Source organism: Schistocerca cancellata, chromosome 1 (genome assembly GCF_023864275.1).
Source record: "Schistocerca cancellata isolate TAMUIC-IGC-003103 chromosome 1, iqSchCanc2.1, whole genome shotgun sequence".
Classification (NCBI taxonomy): Eukaryota; Metazoa; Arthropoda; class Insecta; order Orthoptera; family Acrididae; genus Schistocerca; species Schistocerca cancellata.
Genome location: NC_064626.1, coordinates 569455526 through 569473575, shown reverse-complemented (window position 1 = coordinate 569473575; position 18050 = coordinate 569455526). Strand labels below are relative to the sequence as shown.

At 40.9% G+C, this 18050-nt stretch overlaps 1 protein-coding gene across 4 annotated transcripts in view; it reads left to right on the top strand.

Annotated features, from left to right (window-relative positions):
- LOC126181517 (protein pellino-like) overlaps nt 1-18050 on the top strand; it is a 145206-nt gene that overhangs the window by 114271 nt on the left and 12885 nt on the right. For all 4 annotated transcript variants that reach the window (XM_049924780.1, XM_049924777.1, XM_049924778.1 and 1 more), the window contains one exon: nt 13601-13716. In XM_049924780.1, coding sequence (XP_049780737.1) covers nt 13601-13716 — 116 coding nt within the window. The remainder of the gene's footprint in view (nt 1-13600; nt 13717-18050) is intronic.

The following is an 18050-nucleotide window of genomic DNA, read 5'->3' as shown; positions in this document are numbered from 1 at the left end:
ATGGAATTTGTTACATTCCTGCCACTAGTGCACCTTGCGCCTCTAGATGTGAAGATGATCTGCTAGTCAGATCGAAATAAGTTACCATTCGTTAGAAAAAGCAGTGATTCATATGGTGTTGCCATTCATTCTGTGTGTTACAATGTAACCAAAACAGATCAAATAACATCATTATGAATGTGTTTATTTTTAAATCGTTGGGTTGACAGATAAATTTGGTCAGGTTCTTATCATATAACGAGATGTCATTTGATGTTATTTGTGTCGTACTCAAAGTAAATTCTATATATTTGTTAAACTTTTAGGATCAGTGTGATGTGTGTTTATTCTTAGAGCAGCACTGTCTTTCTCACTGAGGAGAAAGTGTGGTCGGTTGTTAGTCAAGGACAGTTCAGATGCGAAGTGTGCGTCTCATAATGAATAGATGAGCAGTTGGAAGGTGATATGCAGATCATTGAGCGTATTACCACCGTAGGCATGTGTAAAATAGGATCTACTCTTATTTCCTTTTAAAGCAAGACAGTAGTAATATAAGAAGATTCAGTTATTACAGTCTCACTTCAGCTGTTGATCTGGATAATTGTCTCCAGGTGGCTTGGGATTTTAGTCGGGTGCTATATGGGAAGTCCAAGCTAGAGGCTTATTTGATTTTTTTCCCTCAGATTTCTGTTTGTGCTGTGGGATGAAAATTTCTAGTGTTACCCCTGAAAGGTTTTCCAAACAATCTCCATAATTGGAAGTGACTGTATTGTATGTGGGCTCTTGGAAATTTACAGGGATGCTCTCATGTCCTAAAATAAATTATTGAACTGGATTGGAAACAAATTACTGTGAATGAGAATTTAAAAATCTTCATCCTTAATTGATAGAGTTGTTGCAAAACGTCCCAAAGTTGAAGACCCTTCAGGAAAGCAGTTGTGTACATCAAAAGGCACTGAGAGTTTAAAAATAAGACAAATGTGTGATGGGTTGGCTACCACAAGCAAAGCAAGGTTTATTGCAATAAATGAAATGTTTAGTTCTGTTTGTATATTAAATTTGTTCACTGAGAATTGAATTTAGATTAAAGGAGGCATAGTTCTCAGCAGTTACATGTTCTAATGTGTTTCTTACGGGACTATATTCAACTTACATAATTCTTTCAGAAATATTCAGTGTCAACACTCAATAACAGGAAATAACCCATTCCTGCAATAGTAGTTGAAAATGATTTGAAGGCATCAGAAAAACTGTGTAATTATTAATGGCTTATCAAGGTTTTCTTTGCCTTTATTGTGACTACTAGTGGCAAGAGAATTGACACTCGACTTTTCTGTTTCGTGAACACTGTTACGAAGCACATCACACTGCGATACCTTCCACAATATGCTAAGATGTTCAAAATGAGACATTAGCAAAATGATTATGGGACATCCAGAAAGGAATTTAATAAATTTAAGAGGATATATCACCATTCACCAAATAGAGAATATTCTCAGAAGTCTTCATGCAGGTAAACCAGGCAGAAAAATAATAAGAGGTTCCAGACTAACAAGGGGACATCACCAACTTGACCTCATATTTTAAGGAGAAGAAAACATGCTTCCAAGATATCAGCCTCGGCAGTTGATCTTAAGTGAAAATTTTTGGCATAATTCTGATGGTATACAGTTAAGACAATTTGAGTGTACAGTTTTTAAGCATTCACGTGTACCAGTTTTTTGTAACTGGCCTGCTCCTGTTTAACACACAGTGCAAAGTGTTGTACATTAGAGTGAAAACTAGATGCCTAATACTCGTGGGATGTTGAAGGTTGGTGAGGGGACAGGGTGACATCCTCTCAACATGTTTTGAAATCTTGTTTGAGAACATGTTATTCTACATCAAAATGATGTTAGTAATAGGAGTACATAATATGTCAACCCCACGCGCTCCAGTAGTCATGTCAAGTTGGTAAACCTGTGGACAAAACTTTTGAATTCGTGGAAAACCAAACAAATTTAGGAGCTAGGTGCATCTTGTTCCACTTGGTGGTATTTTTAGTGTAGAAACTTCAGTGTCTTCTTCTCTGTGCTCTTCATACAGTGGCAAGATTCTGTACCTGGAAAACTTGTCTATGATTAAAACCGTTCTGCAGCCGTCCCTTAAGATTTTAGAAAACACCTGTCATCACATCTGTAAATGTTTTGTTGACTTTTCCAAAAGAGGTGCTACGCTAAATTAGTGTTTGCCTGATACAAACGTCACTTGATCCACAGCTGCTTCGAAATTATAGACAGAGGTGACAGTAAGTATCCATATGTAGATAACATTCGTATTGTGGAAATTTGATTGTCATTCCACACTGCTCCTTGAAGTGCCACACTATAACTTGTTAGCTCACAGATATTCTGAATACAAATCTGTTACTCACTCACTTGAGTATTAAGTGACTGCAGTATGGCAGAGTGATTGACAAACAACTGGAGTACTTGCCCTTTTAGAAGTGGTGTATTCAGAAGGTGTAACTGCTTGTTATCAGAGTTATGGTCCAAATTTTTGCATGCAGGTGTCACTCCTTGTGAATTACTGTCTGTTTCAAACAAGACAGCACTTGGTGCTGACAGAGACTGTAGGTCCATCTTAACTGATTACTGAGTGAACATTGCAAAGGGCACTGCATGCAGTGGCCATTTGGATTTGGTTATCTTGCAAGGCCGTGTAAAGCTGTAAATTGTCAGTGGGCCAAACTACACAGAATCTGGACAGCAGCTGGCTGGAAATTGTAGTATGAAACGGTAGCCAAATTAGGTGTTTCAGGCCAAAAGTGGTTCTGTGATGTCTTTAGCCCACCCATTCAGATTACAATGTACATGAACCAGGAAGTTCTTGGTGATGAAAGTACACACTTTTTCTACATCCCTATACTGAGAACACTGTGAAGGACAAGCTCATTTTTTTAAAAATTACAGAGCAGTGTTCACAAGACAGCACAGGCACATTCGTTGCCTGATGAACAGTTAGGCACTCTATACCATCCTGCTGGCTTACTAAACCACTTAATCTTAATTCTGTGGAAGACATCTGGGACAATTTAGAACAATAGATAAATGCAGCATTCAACATTTGGTAGTTTCATAAGATCTAATCACCAATGACTGGTCTCAGTTGGATGTGTCATATCTGAAGAAGTTTGTGCACCATCTTCTGTGCCACGTGGAGGCCTTTTATCAGGGCTAGAGAGAGTGCTACACACTACTAGTGTGTCATCTTGGAGTGGGACGTGCTATCTTTTTGAGGGATATGCTTACATAAATCTAATGAAGGGCTTTTTAAGCTAAACAGTTTCTAGCCATCATTACATCTTGATCTACTGTTCATGGCCTCGCCTCCGCTCTCAAGGCCTCGCCTCCGCTCTCAAGGCCTCGCCTCCGCTCTCAAGGCCTCGCCTCCGCTCTCAAGGCCTCGCCTCCGCTCTCAAGGCCTCGCCTCCGCTCTCACGGCCTCGCTCACTTCGCCTCCGCTCTCACGGCCTCGCTCACGTCGCCTCCGCTCTCACGGCCTCGCTCACGTCGCCTCCGCTCTCACGGCCTCGCTCACGTCGCCTCCGCGCTCACGTCGCCTCCGCTCTCACGGCCTCACTCACGTCGCCTCCGCTCTCACGGCCTCACTCACGTCGCCTCCGCTCTCACGGCCTCACTCACGTCGCCTCCGCTCTCACGGCCTCACTCACGTCGCCTCCGCTCTCACGGCCTCACTCACGTCGCCTCCGCTCTCACGGCCTCACTCACGTCGCCTCCGCTCTCACGGCCTCACTCACGTCGCCTCCGCTCTCACGGCCTCGCTCTCACGGCCTCGCGCTCACGTCGCCTACGCTCTCACGGCCTCGCGCTCACGTCGCCTACGCTCTCACGGCCTCGCTTCCACTATCTCGGCCTCACTCACGTCGCCTCCGCTCTCACGCCTTCCATCGCCTCCTCTATCTATTTATTTGGTGAGTGTGTGAACACACACACACACACACACACACACACACACACACACACACACACACCGTGGAGTGTGGGGAGCACTTAAAAAATGGCAAAACCTGCCTACACACACACACACACACACACACACCGTGGAGTGTGGGGAGCACTTAAAAAATGGCAAAACCTGCCTTGAAGTGTTCTGTTAGGGAAGCCTACAAAATAACACATTTCGCTATTGATATTGATATTGTAGCCACCTGGTAGAATTGTGCACAAAGCGTAATTTAATCATCACTAACACTTGCACAATTTATTGGTCTTGAACTGTAGATTAAAACTGAAGAAACTGAAAAATGGGGGACCTGGATAAATTGAAAGAACTACAGATTGCTAAGAGCTTCAGAAGGAGCATTACACATCAGTTGATTAGAGCAGGGGGAATGAATACAGTAGATAATGAATGGGTAGCTTTAAAAGATGAAATAGTGAAGGCAGCAGAGGATCAAATAGATAAAACCCCAAGGCCTAGAAGAAATCATTGGATAACACAAGAGATATTATTTGATGAAAGGAGAAAATATGAAAATGCAGCAAATGAAGCAGGCAAAAGGAATGCAACTGTTTAAAAAATGAGATTGATAAGATGTGCAAAATGGCTAAGCAAGAATGTCAAGAGGACAAATGTAAGGGTTTAGAAGCATATTTCAGTAGGGGAAAGATACAAATCACAGATAGGAAAATTAGAGGACTTTGGGGAAACAGGAGCAGCTGAATGAATATAAAGAGCTCATATGGAAAACCAGTCCTAAGCAAAGAAGGCAAACCTGAAAGGTGGACGGAGTACATAGAGGGTCTGTGAAAGGGAGATAAACTTGAAGAAAATATTATGGAAATTAAGTGGATATAGATGAAGATGAGACGGGAGACACGATACTGCAAGAAAAATTTGACAGAACTCTGAAAGACAAGGTGCAGGGAGTAGACAATATTTTGTGGGAACTACTGATAGCATTGGGAGAGTCGGCCATGAATAAACTCTTCTGTCTGTTGTTCAAGATGTTTGTGGCAGGCGAAATACACTCAGACTTAAAGAAGAATGTAATAATTGCAGTTCCAAATAAAGCAGTTGCTGATAGGTGTGAAAATTACCAAACTATCAGTTCAATAATTCATGGTCACAAAATACTAATACGAATTCTTCACAGAAGAACGGAAAGGAGGTACAAGATGGTTTTCGAGAACAACAGTTTAGATTCTGGAGAAATGTAGGAACGTGTGAGGCAGTAGTGATCCTATGACTTATCGTGGAAGATAGGTTAAGGAAAGACAAATCTATGTTCATAGCATTTGTAGAACAGAAATCTTTTGACAGTGTTGACTGGAATACTTTCTTTGAAATTCTGAATATAGTAGGGGTAAAATACAGGGAGCAAAAGGCTATTTACAACTTTTACAGGAAACAGACGGCAATAATAGTGTGTCGAGGGGGCTTGAAAGGGAAGCAGTGGTTGAGGAGGGAGTGGGACAGGGATGTAGCCAATCCCCAATGTTTTCAATCTGCACACTAAACAAGCAGTAAAGGAAACCAAAGAAAAATGTGGAGTAGGAATTAAAGTACAGGGGATAGAAATAAAAACTTTGAGGTTTGGTGATGACATTGTAATTCTGTCAAAGACGGCAAAGAAATTCAAAGAGCACTTGAATTGAATAGAAAATGTCTTGCAAAGTAGATATAACATGAACACCAACAAAACCAAAATGAGGATAATTGAATGTAGTCAAATTCATTTGGGTGATGGTGAGGTAATCAGATCAGTAAACAAGGCTACTTGCAGTAGTAGATGAGTATTGTTATTTGGGCAGCAAATTAACTGATGATGGCCGATATAGAGGGGATGTAAAATGTTGACTGGCATGGTAAGAAAAGAATTTCTAAAGAAGAGAAATTTGTTAGCATCGAACCTAGATTTAAGTGTTAGGAAGTCTTTTCTGAAAATATTTGTGTGGAATTTAGGCATGTATGGAAGTGAAACAAAAAGAGAATAGAAGCTTTAAAAATGTGGTACTGCAGAAGAATGTTCAAGATTAGATGGATAGATCACGTAACTAATGAGGAGGTACTGGATAGAATTGGGGAGACAAAAAGTTTGTGGCACAACTTGACTAAAAGAAGGGATCAATTGGTAGGACACACTCTGAGACATCAAAGGATCACCTGTTTAGTATTGGAGGAGGAAAGTGTGTGTGGGGGGGGGAGGGGTTAAAAATTGTAGAGGGAGGTCAAGAGATGAATACACATAAGCAGATTCAGAAACGTATATGTTGCAATAGTTACTTGGAGAAGAAGAGGCTTGCGAAGGGTAGAGTAACATGGAGAGCTGCATAAAACCAATCTTCAGAGTGACGACAACAACAACAACAACAACAACAACTGCAGCATTCATTACCACCATCAATAAAGTGTTCATTTTGGTTTACAGACATGAATGATTGAGTGCTGAAGCAAGATTCCAAGAAGTTGATGGACAAATCAGTTCTTTCATGATAAAATCTATTATATTAATCATCCACTTGGAGAATGTATCAACAAATGAATTGTTGAAGTTATATTTCTTACAGATTTTTCTTTTACAGGGAAATTTTGGGGAATCAGCATTCATGTCTTTATATTTTAAAGTTGTTTCAGCCCAGAACGATTCAAAATTGTTTCTCGTAAATTTAATTAATGTTATAAGAGTGCAATTAATCATATTGGCCTCCTCCAAAATGTAGGGACTGCCTGTGTAATGCTAAGTTTACCATATCAATGTGACCAAACAGTTTTACAAAATTTGATATCTGAACATTCATAAAAACATTTAGAAAAAAATCTTGAAGTTTTGTATAGCTAGACAAAACTGACGACTTTATGTAGTACCTTACGGCACACCTTGTAAGACAGTGGTTTAAAATTTGTAGAGCCATCTGTCCTTTAAGTGAACAAAAAGATGTAACCTTTTAGGTGTAACACACACACACACACACACACACACACACACACACACACACACAAATGCGTGCGCACGCCTGACTGCAATCTCTGTTAACTGTAGCCACACTGTGAGCAGCAGCACCAGTGCATGATGGGATTGGTGATTGGTTGCGGGTAAGGAGGAGGGGGATGTGGTATTTCTTCATCTGTTGTTACTTCATCGTCTTCAGAATCAGTTTCTGCTACAATTATCAACTGATAATTTTGTGAAATCTGAGGCTGGTAATCCAGATCCTCATTAATATTGTTCGCTACAGTATCTAGTTCCGAACTGGAACTGTTGCACTAGGAGAGCAGAAGTTTCAAGAGGAGGAATGACAGTGGCTTTACATCCTTTTTCCATAACAACTCACTGGATTAGTCTTCATTTTTGCTGCAAACAAATGTATCTATCAGCAGTGATTCTATTTTTTTGCAACTACTATGCGCCTCTCTGCCAACAGTGTGAACAACAATGTGTTGAATCATGTTCAGAGAGTGTTAATAGACAGCAACCGTGACAAGAAGTGACTCATATTTGTGAAAGCCATCCACAAAATAAGAAAGAATTTGTTGCTTGAGAGCAGCATCACCAAATAAAGGGTTAATAAGAATGATCTTTCTTCCTGTTGTGTCCATCTTAGCATCTGAGCTGGTAAGAATTTCAGCAGTCATACACACATTGCTAATAAAATCTTAGGCACACGGTAGTGTTTTTATGTACTTGTAACATGTTGGAGTTCAAAGTGTTCTACTACTAATGGTGGCAACATATAGCAGTACAACTATTCTTTCTTTGTTTTTTTTTCTCACCTCCTGCCCCTCCATGATATTTTTCCCCACTAAACAAGATAGGCCTATGTTTTTGAGGAAATAATTATAAAGGCACCAGTTCCATTACATTGAAAATGTTCCTGGGCTCATATCCAATATCAGCAGTGCTATAATATTCTTCTAATTTTCTGTACTCTCCACACCTACTGCCTCACTATGATTTTTTAATGTTAGTTTTGGTTGGAAAGATTATGGCCTTGCTCCAAAGCAATCGTGCCAGTTATTTTGTGTGTGAAGAAATCCCTAGATGCAAGGCGGTTTTTTGGGCTCTCATTGATATTTTTGCCTAGTTGAGCAGCTTATCGTGTGTGATGTCATGTTTGAATCATAAGCTGTAAGATTGCTTGAGGTAAATGCGCATTTTGAGCTGGCAATCCAACTGCACTGGAGACTAGTGTTTAACAATGACAAACTGTGCATTTCCCTCGAGTAATTGTACAGTTTTCGCAGTCTTATTGTCTTGTCCCCCCCCCCCCCCCCAGAACCTCAACCTATTGCTGTCATCACCTACAGGGAAAAAAAAACATCCGGGATGGTTCCTTTGAAAGGGCACGGCCGATTTCCTTCCCCATCCTTTCCTCACCCGAGCTTGCGCTCTGTCTCTAATGACCTCGTTGTCGACGGGACGTTAAACACTAATATCCTCCTCCTCCTGAAAAAAACATGCTTTTTCATATGATTGATGGCTTCTGGGACGTCTCTTAACTTTGTTGTGTAGAATGTGTTTGACAATCCAGTGTGTGTGTGTGTGTGTGTGTGTGTGTGTGTGTGTGTGTGTGTGTGTGTGTGTGTAAAAGGGGGGGGGGGGGTGTTATGTGCAATATTTTATTACAAAAACTGAAACTTCCTGGCCCTGAAGTTACTCAAGATAATATAGTGAAGGAAGTAAACAATCTTTGATCTGCTGCTAGGAAAGAATCAAAGAACAGGGTGTACGCGCAACAGGACAATCGAGAAATCCGGAAAAAACCTTCGAATTTTTTCATCCAGGAGAAAACTGGGAAAAACCCAGGGAATTTTTGGAATTATGGGAATTTTTCATTGTTTTTGTTTTCAGTTAAAATTTTGTAATGCTCACTGGTAAAAATTGATAATCTAACAAAGAATTTTTACTGTATCCCACTAATGGAGAATAATACTGCAGCAATAAAACATAAATGAGAGGGAAACAAATAGAACATAAAATGCAAAGGAAAAGCATCATTTACAACAACAAAACACAGTGCACACAAAAGTGTTTGTCAACAGCAAAAGGCTTTAGGACGAAGACTTTGCAATACTTCATAACAACAAACCGTTTCTGATGAGCACGATGTCACAATGTTTGCAGTAGGTTCATTTGAACAGTAGCCAGTGGGCTCATGTGCATGCACATTTGAGTTGTGCGTGAACAGTACCTGCTCTCGCTTCTGACTACTTGAAGTGAGGCTATTAGCTGTATCAGCAGTAGCAACAAGCAGCCATATGCTACCCGGAAAGATTTTTCTGATGCGCTCAAGCTGCTAGATTCGCACGTGCACAAAGCAGTCAGATTTGTAGTGGGGAGGGGCGGGGGTAGTCTCCACTGTTACCCTTGTTTCCATTTACATTTCTTGCATGAAATGAAAATAAAACTGATTTCTGTGGCCGGGATCTATCAGGTGAATTAAGATACATTCACATAATTACGGATGGCTAAAATATGTTACTAGTTTCAATTTTCTTATTCCCATGTTTTTGGCAGTTGAGCATTAATCCCCTTGCAGAACAATGAAGTTATTTTTGTTGGTTTGCTAAAGAAATGGTGCTTTTATTACTTTTTTCCGCTGAGGCAGTCAATTTATTTGAAACCAAGTGTTTCATTCCACACTATTAGCTAGTTTCAACTATTCACTGAATTTAAAGTGCATGTTTTCACCAAGAAAATTTACATCCCGAAAACCACAATGAAAAGCATAATATGAGGTTCAGGTCTACTCCATTGTGAATATGGACATACGAATGTCCACTTTAAGTCAAATTATGCATTTTATTATGGTTTACAAAATTCTGGTGCTCCTAGAGTAATCTCTGATGCCCTGTTTCTTTTGTGACGTGATGTAAGATCTCGTAATGCTTTATATGTAAGGGCTTCCTATGTTGTGGTAGCTGTGCACGCGCAGTAGCCCCTGTCAAATGGTAGTTCGAAAAATGTTACTTTTGAATTAAATTTTTTTTTACGCAAGATGAATTATGTTAAGTGTGAGAATGTATGATGAATTTCTTAAGTCAGAGCATTTGACTCTCGTTTAAAACTTGACACTCTGAGGACCAGCCACTTCGAAGAGTTTTGAGCGCAGAAAACCAGAAATTTATGTCATTATGAAACATTTTATTGGAACATTTGCATAACGTATCTTTAAGTGCAACACACACAAAAACCAATATTATATGAGAAAGCTTAGCTTTCCTTGTAGGTACACCATGTTTATTAATTTAAACTATTAATTTTTCCTATTTGTGTGGTCACACTACTTAACAGTGATGTTGCTGTTGGTGGAATACATCATGTGCCTTATGCTCTGAATATATATATATATAATAGAGGGAAACATTCCACATGGGAAAAATATATCTAAAAAGAAAGATGATGAGACTTACCAAACAAAAGCGCTGGCAGGTCGATAGACACACAAACATACACACAAAATTCAAGCTTTCGCAACCAACGGTTGCCTCATCAGGAAAGAGGGAAGGAGAGGGAAAGACGAAAGGATTTGGGTTTTAAGGGAGAGGGTAAGGAGTCATTCCAATCCCGGGAGCAGAAAGACTTACCTTAGGGGGAAAAAAGGACGGGTAAACACTCGCGCACACACACACACACACACACACACACACATATCCATCCGCATATACACAGCTCCAATGAGCGACCAAATGGTGTAAATTGCCCTGAAGATGACCCCATTGTGGGTTGAAACTGGTTGGTGGCAAAATAAATGATGCGATTGTGACTGTCATTTTGAATAAATGGTTATAAGTAAATTGATCGCTTTTTATCTCCATACAACTATGTTGTCTAAAAATTTAAAACTAAGCCTGTTGGTGTTAGTTTCCTGAGTATGCCTTCATACTTGGATCTGTCCGAAGCATGATCTATTCGGTCTTCTTTAGCTCCCACAAGATGGTCTGCAAGAACCTAGTAGCTCTCACAGACTGCTGATACTGTACAACACCCTTCTTGTCTAACACACTTCCAATTTTCAATAGTTGAACACCAAGATCATCTGCAAAGTAGTGCAGTTCTCCATATGTCTTTGGGGAGGTGTGGTGAACATTAACCGGCAGAAATTTGTCTTTATAAAGAGCCCCACTCCAGGTTTTGGGGCAGTCATCAGTGCAGCTCTATCACGTGCCACAGAAATCAGTCTACTGTTTAAAATTCTTCAATCTAATTTGTAGCTTTCGAGACATTGAGCCACAGCATTTTTAAAAGACCAAGAGACTTCACACTTGAGAGTTCAGATAGGTCCATAATTAAATTTGAGGCATACTCCAAATATGCAAGGCAGGCTCTAATGTGTAAAATTTGAGTTGATTCGTCAATGGTTATTACAAACCTATTGTCCACTTTTACTATTGCCAGTAGAATATGTTTCCTTATTTCTGAACTGAAAAGATTATTTATATTCTTACCCGCCTTATTTGAATGTAGAATTCAGCCCATATTTAATCCAGTGAGCTCTTTTAACATCGATTTCTGATAAAAGGTTGTTGAAAGATTGCTCCCCTTTTGCAACCTTACAAGGCTGTGCGAAAGGTTCTCACTGTAAGTTCTTTCTCTTCTGATATGGTTTTCAAACATTCGTTTTCCACTGTTTGTTGTTGGAACTCGGCTAAAATTTACAGCTGCTTCATGTGCAGCACTGTCTTTGTGATCAAAAATATTTTTCTCAGTGCTGTTTGTTGATGGGTTTGAGTTTCCACAGAACTAGTGATACCACATCCAGTTCATTGCTTAGATATTTTCATACCAGCTTCTTTTTCAGTGTCCAGAGATACTATTTTTGGTAAATCCTGTAACTCAGTTTTTTGTATTGTGCAATAAGCCAACTGTATTTTTGACAAAACTTGCTCTTCTATTCAAAAGTGCAATAGTATTGACACTGTTTAAAGCTTTCTTGACATCCTCAATACACGAAGATGAAGTGCTACTGGATGAAGCAGGCAATGGTAACTGCATTTGAACCAGCGGGTATTTTTCAGTTTCTTCATCTAGATTATGTTTTTTAGGTCTTTTACTGAAATAACTATTTTATCCATTGTAATCGACAAACGAAAACTTTGATTTTGGAATGTTACTTGAGAGAAGTGAGCAAGAACAACAGACCTGCGGCAGGCAGAGAAGTCATTTGACACACCAAACAGCTGAATTGAATAAACTTTGAGTGAAGTGGCATAAATGGCATTATAGTGGAGCTGGTACAGAGTAGGGGAGGAGGAGGAGGAGTCGGCTAGCCACAGCCATCTCCCACTTCCTGCCAGTGCAAGCATCTAGATAAAGTACAGTCTAGTCTCATACCTAGTAGGCATAGTTTTACATCACTTCAAATGCAGCAAAACTTCTGTTGTATGAAATCTCAAAAATCTGCAGTTGTAGCCTATGTCAGTCCAAATGTTGATTAGAATATTGTGTAAAAATTTGAAGTAAATGAAACTACTACTTTGCCCCTTTTCTTGTATTCCCTGTACTACCACCAATAAAAGCTGACTATCCAACAATCTTAGCAACAACAGTACTAGTACATATATTCCTCTGTCAGAGGTATCACAACAGTTTTCGCTTATAACTTCTGTTCACCACCAGTATGGGGACTCTTTTTGAAATTGATGCATCCTAGAAAGTTTGTAACATCACAGAATCACACTTTGTGTACGTAAACTTACAGGTGCTGGTGCCTATAACTTTGATGCTCTGTAGCATTGTTGGACTACATTTCCGAATGTCGCATATATTGAAAAAACTTTGTGGCCTGTGTCCACCAGGACGTTTGAGTATTGTGCAAAAATCTGCAGTAAATTGGTCAAGAACTTTTTCAAGATTTTTGGTAACTGCATTAAACCTTGACTATAGTACGATATGTTAGTGAAATGTGTTTCTGCAATATGCCAGCCCCTTGGGAAGTCTGTCTTTGGAGCAGCCTGAATATCCATAAGTTAAGTATAGCTTGTGATGTAATCTTGTATAACTGCACGTTTAACTTTACTGATAGTGGACAAACATTTTGATAACTAGAAGTTAAGAGACTGTGCATTATCAGCTGATAGCATTTATAGTTTCCTTCAAAGAACAGGTTGCGGTAACCAATGGGGAAAACATTTTGTGAGGAGGTAATGTGTGCACATTTTACAAAACTTTGTGAGATTCACAGTAGAAAGGCTTCTTTTGCAGACAAGCCCTTTTTATCAGTTGGGTAACAAGAAGAAATGCTGCACATTACTCAGAAAAAAATGGCTGGCAGAGTGAAAGTGTTGCAGTGTACTTTACCACCACAGTGAATAAGAATAAATTCAATACTGGATGATGTGTTAGCTCCAATGCAATGCTCATCACCTTGCCTGTGCTCATTATTTTCCTGTGGTGCAGTAGTAGTAGTAGTAGTAGTAGTAGTAGTGGTAGTGAGCGGCTATTATAAACACTGTACTTTGGAGCAGTATAAATAATGTAACTATAGAGGAAAAGACAAGACAGGAAGATAGTCTTAATTTTGGTTTTATGTTTTCAGTTACAGTGTTAATTCTGACGACAATTTTGTGGATGTTATGTGTGTTAAAATTTAGAAATGGTATTGCACTTTCTTTGCAGTATGGGCCAACAGCAAGACTGTCCCTAGGCATTGAAGCAGCCTTTTATGTAGACAGAGGACCTTTGCAGTACGCCTTCAATCCTTGTGGGCACATAGCAAACAAGAAAACTGTTGAGTAAGTTCTTACATGTAGCAACCTCTATTACTAACTTCTGCAGTTACTGTAAAGCAAGTTATATCACAAATAAGGTTTTTTATTTTTAAAACGGCCCGATAAGAATGCTCGCATGTTGCAGTAGCTATTTGAAACTTTATAACCTAATGGTCCCCATGAACCATGGACCTTGCCGTTGGTGGGGAGGTTTACGTGCCTCAGCAATACAGATAGCCGTACTGTAGGTGCAACCACAACGGAGGGGTATCTGTCGAGAGGCCAAACAAATGTGTGGTTCCTGAAGAGGGGCAGCAGCCTTTTCAGTAGTTGCAGGGGCAACAGTCTGGATGATTGATTGATCTGGCCTTGTAACTCTAACCAAAACGGCCTTGCTGTGCTGGTACTGCGAATGGCTGAAAGCAAAGGGAAACTACAGCCATAATTTTTCCTGAGGGAATGCAGCTTTACTGTATGGTTAAATGATGACGGCGTCCTCTTGGGTAAAATATTCCGGAGGTAAAATAGTCCCCCATTCGGATCTTCGGGCAGGGCTACTCGAGAGGACGTAGATATCAGGAGAAAGAAAACTGGTGTTCTACGGATCGGAGTGTGGAATGTCAGATCCCTTAATCGGGCAAGTAAGTTCGAAAATTTAAAAAGGGAAATGGATAGGTTAAAGTTATAGTGGGAATTAGTGAAGTTCGGTGGCAGGAGGAACAAGACTTTTGGTCAGGTGAATACAGGGTTATAAATACAAAATCAAATAGGGGTATTGCAGGAGTAGGTTTAATAATGAATAAAAAAAATAGGAGTGCGGGTAAGCTACTACAAACAGCATAGTGAACACATTATTGTGGCCAAGATAGAAACGAAGCCCACACCTACTACAGTAGTACAAGTTTATTTGCCAACTAGCTCTGCAGATGACGAAGAAATTGAAGAAATGTATGATGAGATAAAAGAAAGTATTCAGATAGTGAAGGGAGATGAAAATTTAAGTCATGGGTGACTGGAACTCAATAGTAGGAAAAGGAAGAGAAGGAAATGTAGTAGGTGAATATGGAATGGGGCTAAGGAATGAGAGAGGAAGCTGCCTCGTAGAATTTTGCACCGAGCATAACTTAATCATAGCTAACACTTGGTTCAAGAATTATAAAAGAAGGTTGTATACATGGAAGTAGCCTGGAAATACTGACAGGTTTCAGATAGATTATATAATGGTAAGACAGAGATTCAGGAACCAGGTTTTAAATTGTAAGACTTTTCCAGGGGCAGATGCGGATTCTGACCATAATCAATTGGTTATGAACTGTATATTAAAACTAAAGAAACTGTAAAAAGGTGGGAATTTGAGGAGATGGGACCTGGATAAACTGAAAGAACCAGAGGTTGTAGAACGCTTCAGGGAGAGCATTAGGGAACAATTGACAGAACAATTGAAAGAAATACAGTAGAAGAAGAATGGATAGCTTTGAGAAATGAAATGGTGAAGGTAGCAGAGGATGAAGTAGGTAAAAAGACGAGGGCTAATAGAAATCCTTGGGTAACAGAAGATATATTGAATTTAATTGATGAAAGGAGAAAATATAAAAATGCAGTAAATGAAGCAGGCAAAAAGGAATACAAACGTCTCAAAAATGAGATCGACAGGAAGTGAGCCTTAAGCAGCCGCTGGTGAAGTATCAGTGCAGCAGCAGTGCAGTAGGGAGTCACATATTTAGCTTTCATATTTGTTTTGTAGTTTGATTCTTAGTTTCTTTCCAGGTGTTTGTGCGCTTTCATGTTTAATTTGATAAAATCCTTGCGTATTCTCGTATTTGAGAGGAGTTATATTGCTTATTGGTAGCTGTAAAGTATAAATTCGCGGAGTCGTTAGTTGTTTGTTTTGGACAGCCAGTGCTTTCTGTTTATTTCGTAGAGTCAGTTAGCAGCAGATAGAGGCCAGTGCAGTTTCATGTGTGCTTGCAGAGTGACAGGTTTAATTCAAATTACTTTGTGTGCTTGCATGGCGAAATTTTTCGGATCTTTGCATATTTTCGAATTAGAAAGAGGTAGTGTCAAATTTTAATAACGGTAGAGTGTAACATCGCGTAGGCGGTTGTCATTTGTACTAAGACAGGGGTAGGATCGCATTGTGATATCTGTATAGTGGCGTAGTCGTGGTCATTTGATTGCTTGGTTCGTAAGTAATTGTTCATATATCTCAGCTCAATCTGGCGCTGGTGACGCAACTGTACAGTCGCATATTGCTGTTTTATTTGTTGCAACTGTATACGTCCAGATATTAGCAGTAGGATGGATAGGGTGTGTGCGGGCGCAGGAGGAACTGGCCACGGTTCGCGAGCAGCTGAGCATACTGTTGGCCACGGTCAGCTGCCTTCAGGCTGATGCCTCGAGGTGCAGCAATGGCGGAGGGTCTGGCGTGTCGCTTGAGACACCCCAGGTGTCGCTTGCTGCATCTACTGACTCAGCCGCCAAGGCAGCTTCTAGTGTACCCGTCACGTTGGGGCCGCCCTCACCTCAGGGTGAGTGGTGGACTGCAACGCATTCACGTTGCTCGAGGCGGAGGGTCAATGTGGAGGCTGGCCTCGCCCGTTCATCCTGTGAGTGGGCAGGTGGCCGCTCCTTCAGCAAGGCTCGAGCAGGCACACGGGGGCAAAGGCTTGCTGGTTATTGGAAGCTCCAACGGTAGGCGGGTGATGGAGCCCCTTAGGGAAATATCGTACAGGGCTGGAAAGAATGCTACCGTGCACTCGGTTTGTCTGCCGGGAGGGCCTCATCCAAGATGTGGAGGCGGACTTGCCTCCGCCTATCGAGCATACGGGGTGCAGGCGTCTGCAAGTAGTTGCTCACGTTGGCACCAATGATGCCTGTCGCTTGGGTTCTGAGGCGATCCTGAGTTCGTACAGGCAGCTGGCGGATTTGGTGAAGACCGCTGGCCTCGCATGTGGGTTGCAAGCAGAGCTCCCTATTTGCAGCATCGTTCCCAGGGTGAATCGGGGTCCTTTGGTTTGGAGCAGAGTGGAGGGTCTCAACCAGAGGCTTCGTCGACTCTGTGACGGTCTTGGCTGCAGATTTCTACACTTGGGCTATTGGGTGGGGAATTGTAGGATGCCCCTAGATAGGTCAGGGGTGCACTACACAAAGGAAGGGGCTACTCGGGCAGCAGAATACTAGTGGCGTGCACATGAGGGTTTTTTAGGCTCGGCAGTAGTGCGAGATGTCCTGATGAACCCTCACAAGTCGATGTGTAGGCAGGGAAATCAGGACGCGCTCAGTGTAAAGACACGTCAGCTATCAAGATATTAGCAGTAAATTTTCAGTGTGTTCGGAATAAAGTTCCTGGATTTACTGCCCTCCAGGAAGCGTGTGGCGCACAAATTATTCTCGGGACTGAGACCTGGCTGAACCCTGAGATAGGAAGTTCTAAAATATTTAGTGAGGGTTGGAACGTGTATCGGAAAGACAGATTAGACACCGTAGGAGGTGGTGTCTTCATTGCAGTTGACAAAAATATTGTCTACTGAGGTCAAAGTAGAGTGTGATTGTGAAGTTATATGGACACGTTTAACAGGGCTAAGTGAAATAAAGTTAATTGTTGGGTGTTATTACTGGCCACCAGGTTCCACAGTGACAGTTCTAGAATCATTCAAAGGGAGTCTACACTCTGTATCGCAGAAGTACCCGGATCATGCTATATTAGTTGGAGGCAGTAACCACGAACAGACCAGACCTCATCGATGGTGTCAGTGTTGAGACAGGGATTAGTAATCATGATGTTGTCATTACGACTATGGTTACGAAAGTTAAAGTCTGTCAAGAAGGCTAGGAGAGTATTCTTACTAGAAAGAGCAGATAAGCAGTTGTTAGCATCCCACTTAGTAAATGAATCAACTTTATTTACTTCTGGTAAGATGGACGTAGAAGAATTATGGGCAAATTTTAAACACATTGTAAATTACACTTTGGACAAGTATGTGCCGAAAAAGTGGGTTACGGACGGAAAAGACCCACCGTGGTTTAACAGTGCAATTTGGAGAATGCTCAGGAAGCAAAGACAGTTGCACTCGCGGTACAAGAAAGATTGGGAGAATGAGGACAGGCAAAAGTTAGTAGAGATTTTGTGCTGCTGTAAAAAGAGCGATGCACGAAGTATACAACCACTACCACCGTCATACCTTAGCAAAAGATCTTGCTGAAAACCCAAGGAAATTCTGGTCTTACGTAAAATCGGTAATCGGGTCGAAGGCTTCCGTCCAGTCACTCGCTGATCAGTCTGGCCTGGCAACAGAAGACAGCAAAACGAAAGCTGAAATTTTAAATTTGGCATTTGAGAAATCTTTCACGCAGGAGGA